This window comes from Mirounga angustirostris, unplaced genomic scaffold (genome assembly GCF_029215605.1).
Source record: "Mirounga angustirostris isolate CCGP_5_RB_7025 unplaced genomic scaffold, mMirAng1.0.hap1 SCAF_6, whole genome shotgun sequence".
NCBI classification, from domain to species: domain Eukaryota; kingdom Metazoa; phylum Chordata; class Mammalia; order Carnivora; family Phocidae; genus Mirounga; species Mirounga angustirostris.
This window is the reverse complement of record NW_026991714.1, coordinates 42,279,283-42,296,760: the sequence shown is the minus strand read 5'-3', so window position 1 is coordinate 42,296,760 and position 17,478 is coordinate 42,279,283. Positions and strand designations below refer to the sequence as shown.

Here is a 17,478-nt window from a genome sequence, read left to right as displayed (position 1 = left end):
AACACCCAAGGTACTCACACCCTAAGAGGGTTTGGTCTAGTGGTCTCCCAAACATCTACACAGAACTCCCTGTCTCAGCAGTCACAGGAGACGGAATCACCCATTTGTTTGAGCTACCGGAGGGTTTTGCCCCCTCTAAGGGTTCCCATGCCATCAGACATGCACTCCATCAACAGGCCAGTCCCACATTCCACCCACATCATCCATCCAGGATGGCTCTGGGGTACACAGTAGCAGTGGAGGGGGTCAGGAGAGAAGGGGAGAGGAAAAAAAACACACAGATGAATTATAATCAAAGTGACACGGAACTCAGGATAAGCTGTCTATGTGGACTTTTGCAAATGTTGAGTTGTGTCTTTTTCTTTCCAGGCCCATGAACACTTGGGCTTTGATTCTAAGTTCAGGACGGACGTTGATCTCAGGCTCCTGAACTAAGGATAACGGTAAAGTCTATTATCATTGGGAATCAAAACACAAAGCTATTTTAGCTTTGTATTAGCGAAATCTAAAGGTCAATGTGCACCGCCCCCCAGCTTAAACTTGATTCAATAGGTTTCTCAGGAATTTTACCTTTTATGCTAATGAAAAACTTTAGGCTCAGGGGAGGGATTTTAGGGACCTCTTAGTATGTACTTGATTTATAGAATTGTGACCAAAAGGGACACAAAGAAAAGAGGTAAGAGATTTTTCTGTAACTCTTGGCTGACAGCTCGTCATGGTCACACATGCTCCCCTGAGTTATCCAGGAGGTGGGCATCTCCAGAGGGCTGGCATAGGGCATTCCTGTGTTCCCAGAAGCAGTACCTGGCTACACTAAGCTGTCCATTTGGCGCCACTCATTCTGATGGTTCATCCTAAGGCTCCATATCAAAGGCAAGATTTAGTGACTCTGGCGTCTACATTTGCTGCTTACAGGCATAAATTAAGAAGGTTTGGCCTGAAGCAATCTGGGTTCCTGCAGCAGGTAAGGGGTCTCTGGGATTGTTAAAACCTGCAGAGGGAGCATTTGTCAGAGAACATGAGAAATTCAGCCACAAAAGGAGAGAAAGCACGGTAACTAACTGGCAGGACTATCGGAAAGGGTTTTCCTGATAAACCACAGCTATGAAATAAGATTCGGAAATGAGAGTGGGAGGGATCGGGAAACCAAGGAACTATTTTTGAGGTCATGTAACTCATTCATTCACCAGAGACTGCTGTTCCTGGAACTGTCCATCGGCTGGGTCCATACAAGCCAACTGGAATATTTCCTGGGGGGAGAGCGGACTCATCGAAGGGTACCCGCTACGGCCACTCCTGAAAAGCAATGGCAAAGTCAGACGTCACGTGTACACGGGAGAAAGGGGAAGTCCTGTCATAGCACTGCTGCTAGCTCCCCACCCCAGATGGGGGACTTCCTTTCTGGCAAGGGCAACACCCGTCAGCACTGGCTGGGTGTAAGGCTGGCAACTGACAGGGGGCTGGACCCTAGAATAAAAAAAGTTAAAAAAAAAGAAAAAAGCATTGGAAAGGAGAAGCCACTGTTTTCAACCTGCATTTGGAACCATTCATCAGAATTCTGCTGGTGACTAGTCTATCCGTGACAAACGACATTATTTGTCACACTCAGCCATATGGAAGACCCATGCTCGATTACAAACCTGTTTCTGCTCAGTTTCTCCCTTCAGCAGAGGAAAAGAAAAATACTGTAGTTTAAACAGTGAACAGTTTGTTTAAATATTAAGCAGTCATGGTCTTTTAAAAAATTTCCCCCAGTCTCAGCAGAAATATGGTCTTATTGTGCCAACATCCTTGGCCAAACTAAACAATTCAATGCCATGAACATTCACTGATGGACAATTCTGTGCCAGACACTATGTCTGTTGGTTTATGAACTGGGTGGAATGATCTCCGAGGTGGTAACTTCTGGGTTGATGGTTATGGAGGAGGATACTTAAATGGTGATGAGGTAAGAGGCCTCTGAATGAAAGCTATGGTGAGCCATCCCGGTTTAAACCACTGTTGGGAACCTGCAGACACTCTTAGCCAATGGGACCCACGGGGCTGGTTAGGAGAGAAAGAGGGAGCCAGCCTCTCCGGAGAAGGTGTCTGTTGCTGCCATTCCCTGCGACTAGCACTGTAACAGGTGCCCTCCGACCTACTCAAGAATGCGGAGTGAGCCTCCTGATGGTGGGAAGAGGGACGGTGGTCGGGGATGGGGCTGCAGCTGGAAGGGAGAGAGGGGGCATCGTCCTGTACTCCAGGGACAGCCATTTCATAGTGGAGGGTACTGCACTCATGAATGAATCCGCTGGAAAATCTGAGGCATGAACAAATTTACTTAAAAATAATCCATAGGCACAATCTTACCTTGACTGGGATCACAGGGAGAGATCTGAAGAGCGGAGAGTCATCCCACCTGTCCCCTTGCTGCCAGGAGGATGTTTGCTGAATTTTCACAACTGATACAGAGCAATCTGATATTTAAATGACCTGCTTACAGGTCCTCAGTGTGCCTTCTGAGAACCACTGGGAGCAAGATGGACACTGCTCTCTGAGTCACCACAGAATCCCCAATAGAGAGAAAGGACACTTGGGATCACTGAACAACCTCCTAGAGTTGAGTAACTTGAAGTGAGAGTGACTTCCTCCTTTAAAAACCGTGTCTGGATTCTCACTGTTAGGATAAAGTCTGGAACACGGCCTCTCCTGATCTGGTTCCTACCCTGCCTGCTTTCTCATGCCCTTTATCTCCTGCTCCTGAATTTCAGACACACGGGACTCTCTTAGTTCACTGAATGGGCCCGCCCGGCTTCTCTCTGCCTCAAGACGTTAATACCGGCTGTTCCCAGAGAGCAGAGTGCTTCTCTCCAACTCCCCTGCCCTCGGCAAACTTTTTTCATATTATTTTTAATTCATCCTTCCAAATTCACTCTGTTCAGGAAATGCTCTCTGATCTCTCCCCACCGCCAGAACGGAGGTGGACTCAGATTATGCCACTGTTTTCCTCCTAGTACAAATCACTGAAAATGACAACTTTTCTGCTTTCCGATAATTCTGTTTCATGATTGGCTTTCCACCAGGTATAAGCTCAGGGAGGGCAGAAGGTCCTGAGGACCTCTACCTCTGAACCCCTTTCAGGAAGTGTGCCAACATCCACCCAAAGCCTTATGCTGGAAACTTGTGGGTCATCTTTGATTTTTTTTTTCCCCTCCTTCACTCCCTGAGGCAAATCAATCACCACATCCCATCCAGTCTCCCTCCTGATAATATTTCAAGTCTGAGCATCTCTCCCCATCTCCATCCTATTAGTCCAAGCCACAGTCATTAATAATTCACACAATTGCCATCACATACTAAAAGCAGTTCTGTCGTTCAAACTGTTCCATTCTGATCCAAGTCCACATTGGTTTCAAGAATCATCTCTGAAAAGCCCAAGTCTGATCATGTCACACTGATGAGTAAAACCCCATGATCCTTAGATAAACCCTCACTCCTGTATCCTGTTTATAATGCTTCCCCGTGCTGGCCCCGATGGAGCTCATCACCTCAACTCCAGCCATCCTGACAGTTTTCAGGTTCCTGAGGCTTCTCCCCTTTTCCCCCGCTCTCTTGAAGACCATGCCTTTGAGTCTCGTTAAATGTTATTTCCACAGGGAGGCCTCCCCACACCCTGGAACCGCTGTGTTGCTTCTCTTCTGTGGTATCACATGAGGCTACCCTTCTGCATTTTAACCTTCATCACTTTTGTAATTTCTTTTTCAATATTTATCTCCATGGGGGCTGTGATCATGTTGACTGATAACTCCCCAGTGCCTGAGCCAGCTCTTCTCTCATAGGGGGTTTTAATAAATATTGGTCAAATCGAGGAGAAGTATCAATAAACACAGGGAGGAGTTGGACTGATGTTGTAGTAGGAGTTAAATATGGCAAATTGTTGGGGTGAGAGAGACCTAGGTGGAGGGGTGTCCTCTCTTTCTAAGCCAAAGCCCTTGAAAGACCCTGTATTTCCCCTGGGAAGTTTCCCCTGGGAAGTTTCCACTGCTCCAGTCATACCCCCTTCCTACACAGACCAAAGACAGACTTCTCCTGGTTTTCTGTAGACAGGAGAATCCATACCTTGCTACTTTATCACATCAAATATCTGTAAAAATGAATAGCCTTGGTCGTGATGTTGGTCCTTTGCTTCTCTTGCAAATGTGTTGGATTAAGACCTCTGAAATCAATGCTTTTCAAAAACAGGTGTCCAGCATCACAGGCTGAAAGGAATTGGTGGTGTGAGAAACTCCAAATGGCATTCTGACAGAGGTCTCATTCCCACGCCTTGATTTCACTCCCCTGATAATTACTGAGGTTGTGGTATTTAATGATTATCAGCTCCATGAGAATGAAGACTGGGTTAAACCCAACTGCAAAAACTCACTCACCTTGGGTAGAGAGATTCCTGCCCTTTGGGAACTTGGACATGCTTGCTGATGTAAAGAAGTTCAGGTTATAATGAGGTATGTCTGCTATAGTAAATCATGTATGACTAACGACCAAGTAGGGGGCTAGGGCTTACAACTCAGAAGAGTTGGCAAATTCCTTAACTGAGGCTTTGTTTCTGCTTCCAATATATATATATTTTTTCCTGATCTAAGGTTCCTTTTGTTCATTACAGGTAACAGTGTAGTGGGAATACTCTGTAGTTAGGAATAACAAACTTCCAGTTTAGCTTCCTACTAGCCATATGCCTTTCGGTAACTTATTTAGTCCCCAGTTTCTTATTTGTAGAGTGAAGACATGAACGTATGCCCTTCTTTCTTTGTCCATTCACTCTCTCTCGAGCTGGCCCCAGGACTGAACATGCTATTAGCCCCGCTGAATAACCATTTTAAAATAAAAACTGTTGTCTTCTCAAACTCAGAGAAAGGACCACTTGGCTCAGACTATTACTTCCTGGCCATTTCTGGGTGATCGGATGCAAGCAGGACGGCTGTGGAGTCCTTGGTTATACTCACAGGCCTGAAACAGGGTCCTGCTGGAGATAGGGCAGGGCTTTGGCATTGGCAATGATCTCCTGAGGCAGAGATGAGGGCTCCATGCGCTGGAACATGGGTGCATTTTTCTGTGTTAAAAGCAGGAAGGAGGAATTCATGTGATGATGGGGTCTACCAGCAGGGGAGTGGGGGATACCATTCACTTGGGTAAGATAGGATCATGCCTGATCCTCTGATCCCCTGGGTTTCTAATCCCCAACACTAGAACGTTCCTGGACCCTGCACCCCAGCCTCTGCTTCTGAGCCCCAGGGAGGCGCAGGCCTGGCCCTAGAGGGGCCCTCCTATGACTCCTCATGGCCCACCCACTTCCCCTGCTGTCAGTGACCCTCACCTGTTCCTCTAGCTGCTGCCTCTGCTTCTTCACCTTACTCTGTTTATAGTAGTCCATGATCATCATTGCTGCATAGATTTTGCCCACAGTCAGGTCAGAGGCTAGAACCACAAAGGTGGCATGGGAGGGAACAGGGAGAAGACAGGTGGCAGAGAGTGAGGACACCTCACAAGCCTCCCCACTCTCTGAAGCAGGTTTGCTCCCTCAGCCACCCATCTAGCCAACATTTATGGAGAGCTCCATGTGTGCTGGACCCTGGGGATACAAAGTGATGAGGTCCCAGATCTGCCCTCAGGGAGCTTCCACTGCCACCCAGCGAGAGTAAGGATACTGATGAGAAACCACATATGAGTAAGCATCACCTCCACTGGTCTAGATTCCCATGTCCAAGTCACAGCACCCTTATTCCCAATGAGTGAGGGTTTGCTGAACACTACTACAGGCAGGGAGAGAGCTATGCGCCCAAGAAGTTTCACCCACAACCTATCTTGAAAAAACGTTTTCAGTGAATGCAAAGGGATTAAGAAGTGGGGGATTTGGGTTTCCTAAGGATAAAAGAGCAACCTTTATCTCCTTGATCATTTCCTAGTCTCCCAAAAGACGTGACCGTGGCATGTTGAGCCCACAGTGACAACGCTACCCAGGAGGAGACCCCACACCTTTGGGCATGGGCACAAGCAGATCTAGCATCTTCTGGGACAGGTGAGGCCAGATGGCCAGGGTCTCCTTTTGCAGCTCCGAGTCTAGCTGCTGCCTGTCTGCACCACCTAGAAGATAAATTTTCATAAATAGAACAGACACACAAATACCAAGGACTGAGGGAGTGGGTGGGGGGTGGGAGCTGAATCAGCATGGCACCTCATATTCTCAGAGGAAGTCTTGGCACTTAGTGACAGTGGATCTTGTAATACCAGAAGCAGAACACAAATCTGCTCCCATTTTTAGTGACTCAGGGATAACCTGCCACAGATCTGAGGCCCTGAGACCAAGAGCAGCTTCCTCATTCATTAGAAACACCTCCCAGGTGCTTAATATATCAGAGGGAAAAATGAAAAAAGCCATAAGGAGCCTCCCATGCCTCATGAGACGTACATCAATTCTTCCAGCAACTCTGACTCCATAGTCTGAGTGACCTGATTTTAAAAAGGATTTGGATCAGGCAAGAGCAGGAAGGCTGGAGGTGCATCTGGAAATAGTAATCTTTTCCTCTCCTAAATCACTGAATCAGAAATGGAGAGGAGCAAAGTACTGCCCCGATAGCCCCTGCCATGAACCTTCCAGGGCATTAGAGATGATACCACATAAGAAAGAAAGGACAGAATCAAAAGTCATTCGTTCAATAAGCAAAGACTTCTATGGGCCTACTATGTGCCAGACAATGAAGATCGCAGGCTGGTAGAGCTGGAAGGAGCCTTAGAGATTATCAAACCATTCATTTTTCCAGGAAGAAATGGCAAACATTACAGTTACCAAGTCAGAGGTGAAACTAGGACCCTACAGAGCTGATTTCCACATCATGGCGCTGTCAGATGGATGCAAGTTCGAACGTCTCCATCCTGTGCCACCTCGGGTGAGTTGTTCCAGAATCCCGTTTTCCCTCCCCGGCTCACCTTTGGCGATTTTGATGTCCAGAGCTGTCCGGATCAGAGCCATAAGTGTGGAGGTGAAGTGGACTGTCATGTCCTCAGCTACTGGCATATTCATCAGGACCAACCTCTGTGCGAAAGAGAGAAAAGAAACAGCAGGAGGAAAAAAAAAATATCGAAAGAAACCTTGGTGAGAAGAGAAGAGAAGTACAGGGTCAATGCAGAGACAAAAAAGAAGGGCAAGGATTCCCTGTCCCCGGTCCCACCTCCTCTCTCTGCTTCTCACTTAAGGCTCACTCGCTGCTATGTAGTTAGTTTTTTCCTAGGGAATGTTGCCGAATTCCAAAAGAAGGGGGACTAGCATTCTGCAGGACTCCTCCATGGTCCTAAGAATGTCTTTCATAGGGATGGAAAGTGATTTTTAAAAGAAGTGGCTCAGAGAAAAGAGTCAGCTCTGAGAGGTGACTCCATTCCCTGATTCAAGGCTGCTCTCTGTTTCCCCTTGTCCCATGGATACCCCCAAAACTCACACGGAAAGAGAGTGATGGGGGAGATTTCGCTTTGCTTATCTGACTTGAAAGATGCATCCTGATGCCCCCTTTTTGAGTCTTTAAAAGGTGAAATTTGCCAGCACATGATTAAACATGCATAAGTCCAACTTATCCAAAGGATGAGGTGGAGCAGGATGGAAAAGAGAGTGCATACAGGGTCTAGGGGAAGAAGGCTGTGGAGCGCAGAGGAGAGAATGAGAGAAGGGTGACCAAGGCAGGAGCAGAGTGGGCAGGCCTTGTTCCCCTCACCCGAAGGAAGGGATCAAACTGAAATGGCCAAATCCACTTTCCAGAGAGTATCTTGCTTTTGGAATCCTTTAACTTTTCCTCCAGGCCCCACACCCCCTCTCCCACCAAGCTTCATCCCAGAAATTCAAAGAACTCAATGCCATGTCCCACCACCTGGTCCTTTTGGATGTGGCCATCATGAGCAAAAAGGATGCCAGCCCATAAGCTGCGCATGAAGAGCCATGTCCTGGACCTGAAATGGCCCTGTTCCAAGGAGATGCTCTCTGGAGCCGTACAACTTGGAGGTAGAAGCAGCTAGAAGGTCCTCTGGCAGAACCACCAGCCTAGCAGGGAGGGATGTGTCTCTTCCCAAGGCAGGATCTATAATGCTCCGTTGGAACATCTCACCTAATGTGATTCCACAGACGTGGTGTTTTAGAGTGTAAAGTCAGTTTCTTGTTTGTATCTGAGTGCCATCTCTCTCCCACTTCCTTAAGCTTCTAGACAAGTGGTAACATTGCTGGGGTGCCTTCCTAGATGAAAGGGCTCCGGAGTGCTGGGTCAGTCTAAACACCCCACAGTAACTATTACTAATGGGTGGAGAAGAAAATCAGGCCCCAAAGCTCGGAGTACCCTGACAGCAGGTGACTTCCAATACACAACACTGCTCTGAGCAAGCCATGGGGAATCCAGCCGTGACTTCAGGGCTAGCCCTCATCATCAGTCATGCCAAGAAAGCAAATCTAATGCTGAGGGCAACTTGTGCCCGTTGTCACCTTTTCCCTTGTACTGACAAGAGAGCCCAGCAGCTGGGCTGATGGGGGGAGGGGGCTGGATCCTTCCTCATATATCATAGAGATCATGTTGTTCTTTTTTTTCTGATACCTAGAAGGAACCATGCCACAGTTCCTTCCTATGTCAAAGAAGAAGAAATTTGTTAATGATTTTCCCCTCTCCTAAAAATTTCTTGAACCGTGTTTAGACAAATTTCTGCATTTATTTCCTTAGCTTATCTAATTGAAAGTTTGTTTTTTTTTTTGTTTTTTTTTTTATAGGCTCTGATAGCGGTTTTGCTGTAGGCTTCCTTCTTGCCCATATACGCTATCCTGCTGGCCACCACTCTGCCTCCTCTGAGGAAACACGTTACTTAACACTTCCTTTCTGGTAATCTGGTAATTCACGAGAAGCCACATGCTTGTAGAAACACAGAATCACACATAAAACATCTCATGGTGAAGTCTTGCCAAGCATGCTTTGTATTGTTCTAGGACTCCATACTTCCAGGAACCTTCCTTGCCCTTCAATCTCATTGTTTCTTTCCCCCTTGGTTCCCTCCTCCACCTCCCCAGCCCAGCTTCCTCCCCATGTTCTGGCCTCCCCACAGCTGGGTCCCGTTTCCTGTTGGTCTCTAGCCCAGAACAAAGGAAGGGGTGGTCTACCTTATATGCCACTTTGGAGGGACATCTCTTGCCGAGGCCTAGCGGTGGTGACATGAGAGTCAGCATTTCATACATCTCAGTGTAATGGATGCGGCCACTGCTCATGGAGGGGTGGTAAGTGGGGGTGGGGTGGGTTGGTGGGGCAGGGAGGGTGGCAGGGAAAGGAATAGGAAGTGGGGAAAAGGATGCAAACCGGGAGGAGAGGAGAACAGGCATTCCCAGAGAGCCAAAACAAAACAAACAAAATAATACAGAAAACAGAAGAAGAGAAACAAAATGGACAAACAGAAAAAGAATAGGAAACCTGTTAATCAAGGCAAATCGTACGTGTGACTCCATCCTGGTGCGGATTTATATCACGCCCCACACAGACCCGGGAACATTGGTGGCAACATTTTGGTCCCTCTGACTCTAGAGCGCAGTCGTGGGGACTCAGTTTTCTCCTCCTGGATGATCAGGACCCTACTTGGCTGTTCACTCTATCCATCCCCCATTCACCGCAAGCCTGTTTGCAATTCCCAGGGCTGTGTGCGAGCGGTATAAAACGGATAGACGGTGCTCCAGCCACGGGTTAGGATTTCTGGCCCCCGCCGGGATGGGGCCCCCGACCTGGAAGTCGGGCCTTTCTCCTCCTCTCAACCCACAGGCGGAACGTCGTGTATCCCCCTCTGTGGTGTGTGTGCATCAGGAGGCGGCAACTTGCACTCAAAGTGGTGGGCTGCTTTTCCGCGTCGGCCGGCCCCGTTGCTTCCACCTGGCTCTGCGGGGAAGAGTGCTCTTTACTCCCGGCATGCCCCGGGGCGATGGCATGCTGGGGACAGAAGAAACCAAACCAGGAGGAGGAAGAGCATCTCGCATGCCATGCTGCCCTCCCGGCTCTCCCCACATGCGGCTGCAGGTTTCACAGGGGTGCAGTTTAAAGAGTCTCAGCAGAGGCAGCTGCTTGGCCCCTGGGGTACGGGAGTCACTGTGTCGCCACCCCAAGCCAGCTCCTTCCCGTTGCCCACGCTGGCATCTTCCTGGGCCTACGTCTTCTGCCAGCTGCCGGACCGTGCTATGCCCAGAGAGCCCACCCTTCCCTCCTGCAGTGCCAGGAGGGGCTTCCTTATCTAGTGGGCTTGGCCTTGGACGGTGGCTTGGCAGAGCCACTCCTGCTCGAGTTCCCAGGGTCTGGCAGAGTTGCAGAGGGGGTCCCATGTGCCCCTGAACAACGTCCTTGGTCTCACAAACAAGCAGTGATGCGGCAGTTATGACAGGCCCCTTGGTCCCCTCAGCAATATCCAGAGGACCCTAAGGCAAGCAATCTGCTCAGGAGCCCTCCGTCACCTACAAAGACCTTCCCAGACCCCCTGAGCTACTGCATTCTTCCACACGCCACCGGGGCTACCCTCTCTTACCACTCTCCCCTTTAGCTCTGATTCTTCATGGTTTCTCACCTCCTTTCTATCCTTGAGCTGTTGCGATCCCTTCTGGCCAGACTACCCAGGAGCTGGAGGATGCGCAGAGGTAGGGCTGACTAGGATCACACTTTGCTACTTTACACATGGGAGGATGACGCTACTTTTACCAAAAAGAGGCCCTCTGTTCTCCAGTGAAGGGAAACCAGCAAAGATGTCCACATTCTCTGGAGGACGGAGAGGTCCCTCTGGTGAAAGCTACAGGTTAAGGTGGAGTGGGGAGAGAGACCGAGTGTGTGTGGTTGTGTGTGCATACACACGTGACTGAGTGTGTGCATGTGCTGAACAGTGAGACAGGTCACATCGGCCTTCTGTATGAAGTCCTTTTTTTCCGCCTCCCTGCCCCCCCCCCCCCCCATGTGCCCTTCTTCCTTATGTAACAGCTGCTGGTTCTGGGAGGGTTTGGACCTCTTTAAACTCAAAGGAAAGCAACATGAAGGTTCCCTCATGTGGCGCAGTGGTGGTGTAGCAGAACGGACAGGAGGGTTGGAGGTTGCACCCCACGGCCGGGCATGGCTGGGGACTGGGAGGCCAACCTTGCAAGCCACCCTGTAGGGGCAGTTCTTTCCCAGGCCCAGAGGCGGTGAGATCACCCGCACTAATTTGTACATATCCTTATACGGGATCCTGCCGCTGCAAAGGAAGCACAGGCGGGTTAATAGAGGACACTCAGAAAAGGGTGGGAAAGACCTGACAGCTGAGCCATGAAGCTGATGGCCGGAAGAAGAAGAGCAGCTTTTCTTTTTTTTTCCCCGCTGGGACCCGGCAAAGCCAGACCAGACAGACTGAGAACAGTAAGCCTCAGAGAACCACCACCTTGCTGAACTGCACTGCCCCGGTTGTCGAAGGAAATCAGAGCCTGTCCAGCGCCCGAGGGACTGCCAAATGGCCCAGAGCGCCCCCAAGACACCTGTCTGGCCCATTCTCGGCCAGATGCAGAAAATGGACGCTGGCTCGAGCCAGGCCTCGGAGAACAGAGTTTGAGAGTTCAGGCAGGCCTCTGACAGCTGTCAGAGCAGATGCCAGGCTGCCGTGAAGTGGGCTGCCCAATGGTATGCTTTTCACAGAGACCGATTACAGCCAGTCACTCAGACCCGCCTGTCAGGGGCAGTGGGAAGTCCGCATTTTTCTGCAGATGGAGAGAGACGAATTTCCCGTTAGGCTAATTAGCAAGGAGCACAGTTAGCACAAGGGAATTGGCAAAGGGCTTTGCTTCTTGAGGCGGCAGATTGTTCCAGAGTTCAGCTTGGGCAAGCTCTGCTCTCCTCAGTGGGGAGACTGCCTGGATCTGTGCTCAGGGGCCTGGGAGGGAGCCGTGGACATTCTCCCTCCAGCTCTGCTCCCGCCAGCCAGCCCACAGGCAGGCAGCCTGGTCAGATCCAGCCAGACTTCCAGGAACAATGTGACCTATCTTACCACCCTTCTATCAAGGGCCTGCTAGGGAGTCCTGGCTTTCTGCGGGAAGGACAGAATCAACAATGGATTCATTTTCAGGGCCTAAAGCATCTGCTCTGTCAGAGACCAGAACAAGGAAGCAACCTCCTGGTCCCGGGATGGACCATGGTTTCTACCTGAAATTATGAACCCACATGTCCGCCTCTGAGCATCTGGTCCTTGCCAGCAGCCACGTGAGGCTTTGTCCCAGCTTTACTCTTTCTAGTCTTTTCTTGATGTTGGTGTTAATTCCTCCTCTTTTTAAATAGCAGCTCATCAGTACTTCAAGTCTCTTGATTCTTGAGAGGAAGTTCAGTTAACCATTTGCTCTTTGTTTCTTGAGATTGGAATGTGGGTGGGTTCGTACTGCCTATAAGCTGGTATTCTGCGCATCCTGTATCAGTTGGCCAAGACATTGGCTCACATTATCCCTGATAGCGCTTCCGCCTGCATCTCAAAGAGAAGGCCAATGAAACTCTAACCAGCCTGTTATGCTGTGAATTTCGAAGCAGAAGGGGTTCTCCTTTCTATTTTTGCTCTCTCATAGCTCTTCGATCTAAGTCTCATTTTTTTTTTTTTTTTTTTAGTTCTCATGGAATTCTTTCTTTCCAGCAGCTGGAATGAGTGGGGAGGAGCATGTTTAATGCACAAGGTTTTCGGGTCCCAAGATAACATGAAAGCCAAAGACACCTAAGTGAGGCTAGGTGAGCAATGGCCTCTTCTACAAGCAGTTCTCCTCTCTCAGGGGAGTGAAGACATCCCTTCTCAGGCTCCCCATCTCATGGCCGTCCACGCTTTTCAAACCAATGTTCCATCATTTCTGGTTGCTTTCCCATATGGTTATTATCAGTTGTAACAACAGTTACATACATGATCTAATATAAGCCACACAGCCACCCTTCAAGGTAGGCAGGGCATCATTAGCACCATTTTACAGATGAGGAGGCTCAGTGTGGTTAGGTGACTTGTCCAAGGCCATAGGGCCAGTTCGATGCAGGCCCTGCCTACATTCCCCCTAAGCAGCCTATCTACCAGAAAGTAGACCCAGAAAGTAAATGCCATTGCTCACCCATTTGTAACAGGAATGGATTTGGAGAACTCTGTGCCCTAAGTCACTAGTAATTACGGAGGGGAAGAGGAATTCTGATTCACTCTTCCAACGCTTGACCCAAGTTCAACAGCCTCAGAGGAGGGTAGATTTTAGGAAGAGTCTAGGATTATGAAGGGGCTCCAGGTGGAAGCAACGTGGGCCATTCCTGGGAAGGATGGCATTTTTTTGTAGTATTTTTAGAAGGGGACCAGAATGGGTAGATTGGTGAGATAAGATCCTAAAGGTAAAATGACATGGGACAGAAAAGTTCCTGTGGAGTGAGTGCTCCCAGAATGGTCACCCTGTCCTCAACCATGAGGGGCCAAATTGCTGCCTTTGAGCTCTCAAGCAGGGATCAACAAATTTTTTTTTCTGTAAAGGGTCAGGTAATATTTTTGATTTTGAGGGTCACACTGTCTTTGTCACAACTACACAGCTCTGCCTTATAGTGTGGAAGCTGCCACAGACGATGCATGAATGAGTGGGTCTGGCTGTTTTCTAATAAAGCTTTATTTACAAAAACAGCCAGCGGACCATGTTTGGCCCTGAGGCTGTAGTTTGCCAACCCCTGCTCGAAAGCCCAGAAGGCACATCACTTGAGAAATACGGAACAGTGGAAGAAACCTGGGGAGGTTATTCACGCTAATTCCTGCCATGTAATTCAATTCTATGCAGTAAAAATCCTCAAGTGTTACTTGCTCAGTTTTTAACATAATTTCTGAGTTATCTCGAACAGTATCTTTTGAGAGGGATGAGAGAGACAAAACGCTGTTGTCACTGACCACGATGGCCAGATGTTCCACTGACCCAGAAAAACCCTTGTCAACCCACCCCCCTCCCCGCTCCGGTGACTCAAAGGAGTCCACTAAACATTGGCAGGGGTAAAAAAGAAAAAGATTACGGGAAGCCCCTCTGGCAACTGAAACCAACCATTCTGAGGTACAGGCTGTGTGATGAGATTGGCAAAGAAAAGGAAAGCCTGTCACAGAAGGAATGAGAGGGGAAACGAAGATAAAGAAGCTATGTTTTTGATGACTGGCCTGATACCAGAGCCAATCTGAGGGCCTGGGCTCCCGCACAGGCCACGACTGAGAGGACTCTCCTCTCCTTCTGTAACAGGCAGACATCTGGTTCCAACCCCTTCCTTGGGAACTCCAGAGGCCCTGGTTACTGGCCCCACTGGGATGGCCGGGAGGCCTACGCACCATGCAGCTCTGTCATATTCTGCCCAGACGCGGACAAACTCGTCCAAGTGGTGAGGCCCTAAGATGGAGGAGTCCCGAGTCAGGTACTCAAAGTTGTCCATGATGACGGCCACGAACAGGTTGAGCATCTGGAGGGCAAAGGGGAGAAGTGGAGTTAGGGGAAGCCTAACGCAGGAAAACAGGCTTCAAGGCAAATCAAGAATGCAAAAGTTCGTGAGGCGAAAGATCCTAGCTAAAGCACTGCTGATCTTGCTGAACGCAACATGTTATCGTCATAATTTCCACACATTTCATTGTGTGAGCTTTATTACTTCACTCGTCAGTGCCACTTTGTATTTCCAAAGAACTCCACAAAAAGTCACTTTCTTATCTGTTCAATTAATTTAATTGATGTGCAGCAGAGGGAGCAGCAACAGTGACAACATTCTCAAAGTCAAGGCCTGACACCAACCTTCCCTTCTAGCTTCCCCCATCCCTGCCCCTTGTTCCACCAAAGGAGCCATCAAGAGACCTGGTGAGGTGTCTTAGAGCTCACTGCATGGCTTACTATATGATCACTTGGAAGCTGTCCATGCCCCTCAGTGGCTTCCAAAACCCTGTTCTCTCACTTATTTGCTCAACATTTCTTGTGCACCCACTGTATTGTAGAGATCCAGACGCTAAGGAGGGGAAATAAGAAAGCTGCTGTCCAGAGATACGTTCCTATGCCTCGCACCTTGCTTAAAACACAGCAAGCCTTCACTAGATACTGTTACTTGAATATTCTTCCATCTTTTGACTTTTTCCATAACGATTTAGGAATGTAAAACCCATTGGTAGCTCAGGGGCCATACAAAAAGAGGTGGCAGGGGCGCCTGGGTGGCTCAGTCGTGAAGTGTCTGCCTTCGGCTCAGGTCATGATCCCAGGGGCCTGGGATCGAGCCCCGCATCGGGCTCCCTGCTCCGCAGAAAGCCTGCTTCTCCCTCTCCCACTCCCCCTGCTTGTGTTCCCTCTCTTGCTGTCTCTCTGTCAAATAAATAAATAAAAATCTTAAAAAAAAAAAAAAAAAAGAGGTGGCAAACCAGATTTGGCCCTTGGGCTACAGTTTGCCCATTTCTGGCCTGAATTATGAGGAAGCAACAGAAGCCACCAAAAGGGTTTATACTAGGAGAGAGACCGAGATATGTTTCATCCAGAAAGAACCCTTGGGAGCAGTGCGGCAGAGGGTGCCCAGGAGACCTGTGGGGAGTTTTTTGCGGTGCTCCTGGACCAATAGTGGTGATAGTCGAGAATCAAAGGACATGGAATTGACAGGACTTGAGCACCGTGAACACACACTGTTGTTGCTTCTTGGCTGCCTAGCACTCATTTACTGTACCTCTGGTCTCTTGGGGACCCCCACCCTATTCCCAGTTCACATGGTTCAATGGGGCACCACCTGTGATCTGGGCCTCAGCCAGTCGCTGAATCCCATTTCCCTGGGCCACACTGTTTGGTGATCCAATCACGGCCTATAAAATGGTATTGGACCTTCTGGGCAATAGATTTGTTCTTCCCTGTCCGTCTTGAATGTGTGAGGATCGGGTCTGGAACTGCTACCACCATCTTGGCGCCACAGGTTGGGGTGTTTGAGGAAAGAGCTCTCATGGAGGAGCCTGGAGGAAGAGATCATACGCAGAGAAAGAAACCTGCTTATGCCTCTCCTGCCCCAGGACTTTTCATTTATACGTGCCTATAAAATCCCTTTCTGCTTAGGCCAGATGGAGCTGGGCCTTCCGTCACTCCAGAGTAAGAGTCCTGCCTGAGAGACACAACCGGCTGCCAGGGTGAGAGGAGGCTGTTGGTTCCCAGGTGGATGGAGGTGCCAGATGTGCGGATGACACAGAAGATCAGGAGAAAGGCGTCTAGGTGGCTTTGTTGGTTAAGCATCTGCCTTTGGCTCAGGTCATGATCCCAGAGTCCTGGGATCGAGTCCTGTATTGAGCTCCCTGCTCCGCGGGGGGTCTGCTTCTCCCTCTGCCCCTCACCCCACTCTCATGCTCTCTCTCACTCTCAAATAAAAATCTCTTAAAAAATAAAGATAAGGAGAAAGTCTGGAGACAGGACGTGGTTGGAGTCTTCTCTGAGAGAGCCTGCTGCCTGCATCCTAACAACCCGTCTCATTCCTGCCTGCCTGCCTTCCTCCGTCCTGCCACCTAGGACATGCGTGGGTGCCTGGAGGTCTGGCCCCTGGAGGTGGTGTCTGGGGCACTAAGCACTCTGTAGAGCCACCATAACAAGCCTGGACTGCCTTCCTCCAGACCTCACTGGTGTGTGAGGGAAATAAACCTCCCTGTTGGTTAAGCCGCTGTTATTTGGGGAGCACATCCCAGCATGTGCCGGGCCTTTCTTTCTGTCCCTGAAATTGGAGCCCTAGTGAATATATTCAATCACTGCCTGGGCTCTAAAGGGGTTTCCACGTATCCACACATGTGTTTTACATGCCTTTCAAGGTACTTATTACTAATGTTAACAAAATCATTGCTTTATATTTGTATAGTCTTTCATAGTGTGGTGTCTGCTCTAACCTCGGGAGGCAGACTTAATTGCCATCAGCCCTTCGAGGACACAAGTGCTTCCTACACACGTTTGTATTCTCAGCTCCAAGCATGCAGCCTGGCACATCGCAGCGGATCAGTAAATCTTTCTGGAGTGGTTGGTTTGAGCGAAGAAGCTGTGTGACTCGCCCAAGGTCACAAAGTCAATCTCCCAGAGGGTTGAGATTCAAAAGCACATCAGCTCATACTGAATCATATCCTCTTTAAAAATAACATGAATGTGAATTATGCAGCACCCTCTATCTCATAATTCTAAAAGTCCCTTTTTAGTCTCTAATGAATTTTCCAGTTATATCTTTGGTTTCTTTTTAAATATTTATTATTAAACACTTACACCATGGAGGATAAAACCAAGCTGTCCACATGCCCCACCAATAAGCACCGGCACCCGTGGGCCTTCCTCCCTTTACCTCTGGTTGACAGAGAGGCTGTAACCCACTCACAGCCTCACCCCCGTGCTTCTAAGATGCTGTTTTGTGCTCCTTTTTTAATTGAAAAACCTTTCACACCCACAAGACGGGAGTGTATTAAAAACACATGTACCCGCTCACCATGTAAATA

At 49.0% G+C, this 17,478-nt stretch overlaps 1 protein-coding gene across 3 annotated transcripts in view; it reads right to left on the bottom strand.

Moving 5' to 3' along the window:
* The window catches only part of CACNA1E (calcium voltage-gated channel subunit alpha1 E), a 311,105-nt gene that overhangs the window by 6,420 nt on the left and 287,207 nt on the right, over positions 1-17,478 (bottom strand). For all 3 annotated transcript variants that reach the window (XM_045877252.2, XM_045877253.2, XM_045877254.2), the window contains 7 exons: positions 14,341-14,468; positions 9,155-9,251; positions 6,961-7,066; positions 6,010-6,117; positions 5,351-5,451; positions 4,980-5,086; positions 1,188-1,296 (listed from right to left, as the gene is read on the bottom strand). In XM_045877252.2, coding sequence (XP_045733208.1) covers positions 1,188-1,296; positions 4,980-5,086; positions 5,351-5,451; positions 6,010-6,117; positions 6,961-7,066; positions 9,155-9,251; positions 14,341-14,468 — 756 coding nt within the window. The remainder of the gene's footprint in view (positions 1-1,187; positions 1,297-4,979; positions 5,087-5,350; positions 5,452-6,009; positions 6,118-6,960; positions 7,067-9,154; positions 9,252-14,340; positions 14,469-17,478) is intronic.